Raw genomic sequence first — 10,216 nt, forward strand, 5'->3', positions numbered from 1 at the left:
TCATTTGCACTTACATATTGTTGCTCTTTTGTTAGTTTTGACTGCTTTTATTGTCCTCATTTGTAAGTCGCTTTGGATGAAAGCGTCTGCTAAATGACTAAATGTAAATGTAAACACAGCTTCATATTTAACTGGCATGCTTGCTTTTCCATAGGATTAAGCGCAACTAAAACAGAAGTTCGTCTGTCAACACTTTACTCATAAAAGTTCAGACTTTTTGACTGTTTTCTTGCTCTCAATCTGTCGTTTTAAAAAAATTCATGTTTTAAATACAACTAAATGCATTCTCCATAAACTGAGTGATTTTGTGTTTTTAGAAATGTCAGAGAGTGAGAATAAGAATGAAGATCAGTGCATGTATCCTGTAAGTATCATGCATCTCACTGTCTCAAATTTACGTCATTTTTTGTTGCAGCCGGTTTTTTATGCGTTTGAGTCAATGGATGAGTAAGTAATCACAGTGTTTTCAGTTTTGGCGAGGAATGTTGGATTAATGGTTGAGCAGATAGATCCCCCCCTCTTTTTTTTTTTTGCAAGGGATAGTGCTTTTGTGTTTTTGTGCAAGATAGGAAGTAGCTGAGCAAGCACCGTCCTCTTTGAGTCTCGTTTGAGCTCAACTTCTAAGTCTGAATTAAAAAAATAAACAAAGAAACAAATATTTCAAAGAAACCCCACATGAGCTGTTTTTTTTTTTTTAAATCAAATTGTATTGTTCTGTGGAACAAATGTAAATAAATAATAAATAGAAATATAAAAGGGTGTTTTACCCAGAGTGTTTTTTTATTTTCAAACCAAAACATAGACATACTTGTGAGTGACTGTTTGTTTGTATATTGGTGTGTATTTCCTCAGGCTATTGGGAGTGAAATTCGTTCCCGCCTGCAGCAGTTTGTGGAGGAGAGGATGCAGACCACCATGGTACAGAAACTCACCAATATGTTCTCTGAAGTAAAGGGATAGTTCACCCAAAAATGAAAATTCTGACTCACCCTCATGTCGTTCCAAACCCATAAGACCTTCATTCATCTTCAGAACACAAGTTAAGATATTTTTGATTAAATCTGTGAGCTTTCTGACCCTCCATAGACAGCAATGGAACTGACATGGCATGCGTTGTGGTACTCTTGTGAATGGCAGTTTACTGCCCCAGAAGTAGGGCTGCCCTCTACTAAAGATTTTTCTGGTCGACTAGTAGTCGTTTAGGCATTAGTCGACTATAGTCGCACGTTTATTAATAAACCATATAAATCATAATAATGAGCCTTTAATTGCCTACATATCCTAATAAGCACTCAAGCTTGCCACAGCGCACCGGCAGATATAATAATTATGAATGTGTCAGGGAAAAACAAGTAGACTGCATTAACGTTTAAATAATTGCTTTCTTTTTTTTCGACTTAAGAGATGAAGTTGGCGACACTGACTCGTCATCTCCGCAGTAGTGAGGCGCCTTTATGCGTGTTTCATATGGATTACATAATCTGAGAATATTTGTATTCTAAATGAAACAATTCAAATAGAAGTAGACATTTCACTCACTATAGATATATTTTTAATGTTTGTGAAGGCAAGTATACACGGAGTTTCAAAGTGACATGCTCAGGTTCATAGAGACCGAGACGACAGAAAGCGCATCCTGTTTGCTTTCATTATTTTACATAAGCGCAACTTTTTATTGTTATTGTGAGTGCACACAAATAAACGTAGAGTCTTTATAGATTCGAAAAATGTATTGCTTTTTTCTGTATGACCAAAAATTATGGAGTATTTTAAGAGCAAGTGACCGCATCGGCGCCTCCATCTGTCCTGCAGTGAGCGCTACTGTTCAGCTTCCACACTCCACACAGACACTTCAATAACGCACATTTTTCTAGGTTCCATGTAAAGTTGCTACTACATACAGTACATCTTTCAGATGAAAAGCCATATTTGAGGTCGATGAATAATGAGTGTTTGGATGTCCTGCCTGTTGTATTACCACATAGACCAGCAGTTAACAATCTGTCCATCACGGACTGCATGACTTCGCCATGCACTTCGTATGGAATTTTTTTGTTTTCTGCGACTAATAAAATTTCGGTCAACCAAGCCTCATCTCGTCTACTATTAGGGAGCAGCCCTACCCGTAAGAGAAGAAATGGTTGAATAAAGTCGTTATTTTTGTTTTCTTTGCACACCAGCTTCAACAGCTTCATAAAATTACGGTTGAACCACTGATGTCACATGCACTACTTTAACGATGTCCTTACTACCTTTCTGTGCCTTGACCGTGGTAGTACCCTTGCTGTCTATGGAGGATCAGAAAGCTCTCGGACTTCATAAAAAATATCTTAATTTGTGTTCTGAAGATGAGCGAAAGTCTTACGGGTTTGGAACGACATGAGGGTGAGTAATTAATGACAGAATTTTTGGGTAAAGACCTGTTCACACCAAGAACAATAACCACATAGCGTCCACACCAGCGCATGGTCATGTTCTGTTTATTATAAGCAAATGCTGCAGTTTTGTTGTCTGCCGCTTTAAATGCTCAAGCGCTTTAAAGTCAGGTGGATTCTGATTGGCTGTCAATGTTTTTATCTTTAATCAGTTGAAAGATCAGTTGTCCTTTTAAATTTAGAACCGTTTTTTAAACCATATTGTTATCGTTCTCGGTGTGAACAACAGGCCTTTACTCTGGAAAGCTGTCTCTCCCTCAGCAAGGGGACTGAATCGGGCTGGCTCAGATCAGCTGTACAGATTATGTAACAAGTTACAGATGTTTAATCATGTTTGGGTTTAACGATACACCCATTTTAATGAGATGATTATTTCTTGCAGCATTTTTGCCAATATTATTTGCTCTGTTACTGAAAACATATTTTGATAAGAGTGAAATCAAAAGTTCAGTAGTAGAGGATAATATTTATCAGTTTTACTGCAATATCACATAAATTCCCTTATCTTACATTTCTGTGCCTTTTGTCTGTTCAAGCTCACGGGTGTATTGATCGGTGCCGTGGTGGCTATGTGTCTAATAGGAATCTCTGTGCTTTTCCTCTACCGCAGATATAAACTGGCAAGTATGTGTCACTTCTGTGCCCAAAACAGATTATTTCACACTGTTATTAGAGTTTAAGTCCAAAGAACTGCATACTTGTTTGAGCATCATGTTGTTTTTACATTGCTGCTCAGGTATGTTCATACCGTAAAAAATGTCAGTCAATTTTTTTTTATTTTTTTTTTGGAAAGATGCTCACCAAGTCTGCATTTTATTTAATCAAAAATACAGTAAAACTGTAATATTGTGGAATGTTATAATTTTTGTTAAAAAACTTTCCATTTTAATATAGTGTAAAATAGAATTTATTCCTGTGATGGTAAAGTTGAATTTTCACCAGCCATTACTCCAGTCTTTAGTGTCACATGATCTTTCAGAAATCAATATGCTGATTTAAATGCTAAAATGCTGTTTATTTCTATATTATATTATTATCAATGTTGAAAATAGTTGTGCTAAATAATAGTGTTAAATTCTTTACAAAAATCTCACTGACCACCAAACTTTTGAATGTGTATGTCTAGTGTACTACTATTCTTTATTTATTTGCTTGTGTGTGTTTTAAGATCAACAGGCTGGTGTTCCTCGCTATCGCTTCAGAAAAAGAGATAAAGTGCTCTTTTACGGCAGGAAAATCATGAGAAAGGTGGGTCACGTCTCACTGAAATCCATTTGCTTACCTGTGATTTGCACCCTGTTTTAGCTGGTGATTAATAATCACATTCACAGCAGTCTATTTGTGAGTGTTCAGACTGACTCTGTAGAGACTTGCTTCAGTACTCATTTATAGGTGTAATTAAACCTGACATCTGCTAAAACTTAAGTCTTCCTCCACTGGAGGGCAGCATAGAGTGTTCTAAGTGGCATATGGCTGTCCTGTATGTGTGGCACCTGTATGACTAACAGCCTGATATTTTTATTTGCTCTCCATCCTCCACTTGATTTTTCTATTTCTATCTTTCAGGTCCAGACCTTGTCCTCGACACCATCCTCTTCTTTGGTGTCTAAGCAGCGCTCTCGGAAGAGGCCTAAAGTTCTTAGTATAGCACGCAGGTATGTTTAGCTTCTCTGTAATTTTTACAGAACATATGGCATCTCGTTTTATCGCCCACAGAGTTTAAGTCAGGAGCTGTCTGATCAGTGCTTCTTATTTGACTCCTGCTTTGATGTCCTGTACAACCTGTTTGCACATTCTTCTCTTGTACATTCCTGCTCATCTAAATATTTATTAAGCCTACAGTATACTGTCCTGTGCATTTTATTTTATTCTTATTTGTTATCGTACTTTTTCCATACCTATATTTATATATAATTTTCCTGTCCTGCGCATTTTATTTTTATTCTTATTTTTTTATCGTACTTTTTCCATACCTATATTTATATATAATTTTCGTGTTTGTATTCTTTAATAATTGCACTGTCCATGGAGCGGACCTGACTTACATTTCACTGCTGGTCATATATTCTCGATGTAACCATGTATGTGACAAATAAAAAATCTTGAATCTTGAATGTCATGCAGGATCTTGCGGATCAGGAAGGAGCCGCCCACTTTGCAGCCCAAAGAACCCCCTCCCTCTCTCCTGGAGGCGGATCTCACTGAATTTGACGTGCAGAACTCAAACTTGCCCTCAGAGGTGCTCTACATGCTCAAGAACGTCAGGTGAACAACTCTGACCCTGTGGGTCACATGATCGCAGCTGAACTGCATGCTGATCACATGGTACTTTTTCAGCCTAATGGAATGTCTGGTGTTCATCTAAAGTTGAATGTTGATCCGTTTCAGGGTACTTGGACATTTTGAGAAGCCTTTGTTTTTGGAGCTGTGTCGGCACATGGTGTTTGTGGAGCTGCAGGAGGGAGAAGGGCTGTTCAAGCCCGGGGATGATGACAACAGCATTTATGTGGTTCAGGATGGAAGGCTGGAGCTTTGCATTCATGAGATTGTAAGGATGAGCTTGAGAAGTACCTTTAGAACAGGTGTGCCCAACCCTGTTCCTGGAGATCTACCTTCCTGCAGAGTTCAGTTCCAACCCTGATCAAACACACCTGTCTGTAATTATCAATGGCTCCTTCAGATCCTAATTAGTTGGTTCAGTTGTGTTTGATCAGGGTTGGAGCTGAACTCTGCAGGAAGGTAGATCTCCAGGAACAGGGTTGGGCACCCCTGCTTTAGAAGTAATCCATCATTACAGCCAGTTGTTTAGAGAATGTCAGTTGACTCACTCATCAACCCCATGCACATGACAATTTGCACACTACGCTTTACTACGGGTTACTTATTAATCTCAGTTAAGGCTACATTTAACCCTAGGATAAGAAACGTTTCTTACTTGTAAGTCTGAGGAAGTGAGCACCACTTTTAACTATGAAATATGAAGTCTTTATATTTATGTGTAAATTATATCTAAAATTATACTGAATAATTAGTATATATATATGTATATATATATATACACACACACATACAAATACAGTTGTGCTCATAAGTTTACATACCCCTTGTAGAGTGTGCAAAATGTTAATTGAAACAAAATAAGAGGGATCATGAAAATTGCATGTTATTTTTTTATTTAGTACTGTCCTGAATAAGCTATTTCACATAACAGATGTTTACATGTACTCCACAAGACAAAATAATAACTGAATTTATAAAAAGGACCCCATTCAAAAGTGGGACCAACAAGGGACTCATGAACAACTTTCACAAAATATAAAAACAGTCGTGGATCATCCAGGAAATGACACCTAGTATTACGATTTTGAATGGGATAATTTTTATAAGTTCAGTTATTATTTTGTCTTGTGGAGTATATGTAAACATCTGTTATGTGAAATATCTTATTCAGGACAGTACTAAATAAAAAATAACATGCAATTTTCATGATCCGTCTTATTTTGTTTAAATTATTAACATTTTGCACATTCTGCAAGGGGTATGTAAACTTATGAGCACAACAGTGTATATATATGTAATGTTACACAAACATGACGGTTTGGTAGGCCCTAGGTATCTCGGTTTTGACATCACGGTTTGTTATGGTTTCTGTACAGCAGGAGGAAAAAACGAAACTTTTTTTTTTTTTTTATTAAACAACGGTTTACTGAACAAATAACTTTTTCTTTAAATAAATTCAATTACAATTAAAATGTTCTTAGGGATAAAGATCTACCTCAGCTTCCGCTCTGAACTATATGGAACCATTTTACATTAAGGTTACAATTAACAACAGAGCCCAAAATTAAACTACTATTTATTTTTAACTATAATAATAATAATATAATAATAATCTCAAATTAAAAATCTGTATGCAAATATGTAAATTTCACATAATGCAGTTTTTAAATGAACTTCTAAATTATACAATTTCTATTTGTTGTTGAAATATAATCATTTACACAGTGGCTGTCATAACTTGTTTCAAAAAATATTTATTTAAACATACATTAAATAATCAAGACATCACTAACAGGTAAAGTAAAATATAATGAAGTATATAGTCTAATATTTCTCAAAAGGCTCTTCACTAGACTTCATTATTCTAGCAAATAACGAGCTGTAGACACTGATGACTTACCTGAGGTAAATGAAATGCTACGTGACATTTAGTTTATTAGCTGTTTTATTGACGTCTTTCCGCAATTGAAACACTGAGCGATTACATGAGATGTTCATTCATGTTTATTTCGCGTTAAAACTAGAAGTAAAGACTAACGGTCCTTGCACTCTGAGTCTGAAATGTTCGTATGCGTTTTAAAGTTTTTTTTTCGTATTCGTCATCCTGTCCTATCAAAATGCTTGCTACGGATGCGAAAACACAGGAAATCGAACCTGATCCGAATTTTTTTATGACGGACGAAAGTTTCGGAGGCAGTGTGTAAACATGATTGACACAACGTGAGGTCGTATTTATTTTTTAACGTGCGAAAATATCGGACGAGAATGGACTCCGTGTGCAAAGACCTTAAAAAGGGATGATCGCGCTCTGTGCTGCTGTAAGAACTGAGGCTTCTATACAGCGATCTGTTGCGCCACCTCAAAGAGCACCAAAACGGCATGTATTGTCTGAATTTCCTGAAAAAATGGAATGATTTGTTCGGTACACATGCGTACCGACCCGAATACATGTACCGTTACACCCCTGTTTAAAAAGGCTGTGAGTGTACCATTTTAAGTGTGAAAAGGCAACTAATAAAATAGTGTTTTGTTGGGTTAAGTATTTTAGTGGTTCTAGATCTGGGCTGCTAATGGAAATGTTATGGGTTCGAACCCCACAGCAACTGATTTATGAACAGTCACCATCATTTCCTTGATTAACCTCTGGTTACTTCACCTGGTGTGTCCCTGCAATAAATTCTCTGTAGGTCACTTTGAATAAGAATTGTCAGCTAAATGGCAAATGAGTAATTAAACTTAGTGCCCTCCCCTAAATTTGTTATATTATCTTTCTGTATGTGTGTCTTTTAGGATGGCACAGAGCCTGTGGTGAAGGACGTGTTGCCCGGGGACAGCGTTCACAGTCTGCTCAGCATTCTAGACATCATTACAGTAAGTTCTCTGTCTGCCTTCCTGACGACTTATCCAGCTCCAGTGCACTGAGATTAATTTTGGATCTTCCCATTTCCTCCAGGGTTATCCTGCTCCCTATAAAACTGTGTCTGCTCGTGCGGCGGTCAGGTCTACCATATTGCGTCTGCCTGCCTCAGCTTTCCAGTCAGTGTTTGAGAAATACCCAGAGACGCTAGTGAGAGTCATACAGGTACAGAGGTGCTTGAAAGGGTCCCGCATGGCTGTCTGTATCAATGTGACCTCTGTCTTACTGAACATCTGTCTCAACCACACTGTAATAATGGCCCATATTCTACACTTTTTAAAAACATTTTAAATCAGGTTTTTTTTTTCTACAAAGTCCACTTTTAAAGTTCACAAAGGTTTTTCTTCCCCGATGTATCTTTAAAGCTCTATTTGAAAGCAAAATGCACACCAAGTAACTGAACACTAGGGCTCCCAAAAAAAAAAAAAGGAAAAATTAAGCCAATAATTATTTTCATGTTATGACTAGTAGCCGTTATATGGCCTATATTAAAATTCAGTAGTACTACATATAAATTATTGTTGTTAATATTATTAATATTAGCATTGGTGATAGTAATATTACAATCAAAATTCTATACAATTAAATTAATTAAAACTAAAGAAAACATGAAAAGCTAAAATGGTGGTCATAAAGTCATTTTAAATGTTACTTGTCAATTTAGGCATCACAACTTTTATATAATATACAGTATGAAAAATGCATTTTAATATCTAAAGATTGCATTTAACAGTATTATTAAATTAGTAGTGCTTTTAACATTTTAACGAGCGTTAGATGACTGAAAAGGTAATCTAAATGTTAAATTGGAGGAAATTAGCACAATTAAACATCCAATATTGCCTGATACAGGTAAATAAAGAATAATATTAATATAATATGTAATGTTGATGGTTACTGATGCAGTTAAAGTGACTATTTTTGTATATTTTACATTCTTCATCAATAGTCTGGCTGTGTAGGGAACATAGTGATGTGAAAAGTTAGACTATGTCTACATTGCATATCAAACATCTTTAGTTCAAAAGAGCAAAAAAGTCCTGGTTTTTTTTACACTGGAATATTATTTGTGAGACCGCATACTGTTATTTACAGAAATAAGCATAGTAATTTACATGAATGACAGTGTTAATTTGTGGCTTGTTTCTGTCTGTTTAGATAATCATGGTGCGTCTGCAGAGAGTCACTTTCCTGGCACTTCACAACTACCTGGGACTGACGACTGAGCTTTTCAATCAGGTTGGAGAAAGAGTACATGCGTACATCTCAGCATTATTACTTTTAGGATCACACACACACACGCACTCTATCACTTCTAAAATATGTGCTTTCCTCACACACACTCTGTGTTATTTCATGCTACGTTAACCCCCATCGGCATAATCACTTCTGCGCTGGAGCCGTAAAGCACAGCTAGATTGAATAACATGGATCATAAGACCACGGCTTTCATTTAAAGGGCACCGATTTTAACACCCTCTGGGTAGAAATCTCCCATCAGCCATCACTGCATGTCACAGCACAACCCTACACACACGTAACTCTCCCCTCATAGTGCGGACAGGCTGAGGGAGTTGTTTTCCGTTTTGATTTAAGAAATATTTTTGGCTTGTACTGTGAATTTGAGTGCTCTCCCATCGGCTATAAATACAATTTAGTCCCAACAGCAGGCAAGGTTACGTGACAACACAGCATAAACTCAGTGCAGTTCTCTCATTTATCGTTTTGTGATGATCTGCTTACCTGGGTTCTGTTTTTCAAAAAAAGCAAGTGATGAGTTTAAAGGTCTCATGACATGCTGCTTTTTGGATGCTTTTATATAGGCCTAAGTGTTCCCTAGTACTGTATCTGAAGTCTCTTTCCCGAAATTCAGCCTTGGTGCAGAATTTCAGCCACTACGAGCCAGTCCCACAATGAGCTTTCCTTAGTACGTGCCATTTCTGTGTCTGTAGCTTTAAATGCTAATGAGGAGGAGAGAGGCGGGGCAACTGCCATGCTTCGCTCGTTTGCAAGCCATGATGTCTCTCGAGGAAAAAAAAATATTGCGCTCGCCTCGCACGGTAGTAGCTCATTTTCTCATGGGCGGGCCAAATTCTCTGGGCGGGCAAAGCAGAGAAAGGGGAGGTAACCTTTCCCCGTATGACGACATAAAGGGAAGATTCCAGATTGGGCCATCTGAGCTTTCATTTTCTCAAAGGCAAAGCAGGATACCCAGGGCTCGGTTTACACCTATCGCCATTTCTAGCCACTGGGGGACCATAGGCAGGCTAGGGGAACTCATATTAATGTTAAAAAACCTCATAAAGTGAAATTTTCATGCCATGGGACCTTTAAGTGTAAAAATTATTGAGGTTTAATGGTAAATAAGGATGTTGAAAACTGGAAAAATCTAATAATAGTTTTTTTTTTTTAAATGTTATAGTTATATTCCTGTTTGTTTCATGCACTTTTTAAAGGGGTCATATGATGCGATTTCAAGTTTTCCTTTCTCTTTGGAGTGTTCCAAGCTCTTGGTGCATAAAGAAGATCTGTAAAGTTGCAAAGACTAAAGTCTCAAATCCAAAGAGATATTCTTTATAAAAGT

General features: G+C 37.0%; 1 protein-coding gene across 1 annotated transcript in view; it reads left to right on the top strand.

Annotated features, from left to right (window-relative positions):
* LOC107661595 (patatin-like phospholipase domain-containing protein 7) overlaps positions 1-10,216 on the top strand; it is a 30,054-nt gene that overhangs the window by 1,039 nt on the left and 18,799 nt on the right. Inside the window, exons 2-11 of the mRNA XM_016451258.1 lie at positions 318-364; positions 853-918; positions 2,972-3,059; positions 3,604-3,683; positions 4,002-4,090; positions 4,560-4,700; positions 4,824-4,983; positions 7,506-7,586; positions 7,669-7,797; positions 8,791-8,871. Of these exons, the coding sequence (XP_016306744.1) occupies positions 320-364; positions 853-918; positions 2,972-3,059; positions 3,604-3,683; positions 4,002-4,090; positions 4,560-4,700; positions 4,824-4,983; positions 7,506-7,586; positions 7,669-7,797; positions 8,791-8,871 (960 nt within the window). The 5' untranslated portion in view covers positions 318-319. The remainder of the gene's footprint in view (positions 1-317; positions 365-852; positions 919-2,971; positions 3,060-3,603; positions 3,684-4,001; positions 4,091-4,559; positions 4,701-4,823; positions 4,984-7,505; positions 7,587-7,668; positions 7,798-8,790; positions 8,872-10,216) is intronic.

Source organism: Sinocyclocheilus anshuiensis, unplaced genomic scaffold (assembly GCF_001515605.1).
Source record: "Sinocyclocheilus anshuiensis isolate Anshui unplaced genomic scaffold, SAMN03320099.WGS_v1.1 scaffold457, whole genome shotgun sequence".
Classification (NCBI taxonomy): Eukaryota; Metazoa; Chordata; class Actinopteri; order Cypriniformes; family Cyprinidae; genus Sinocyclocheilus; species Sinocyclocheilus anshuiensis.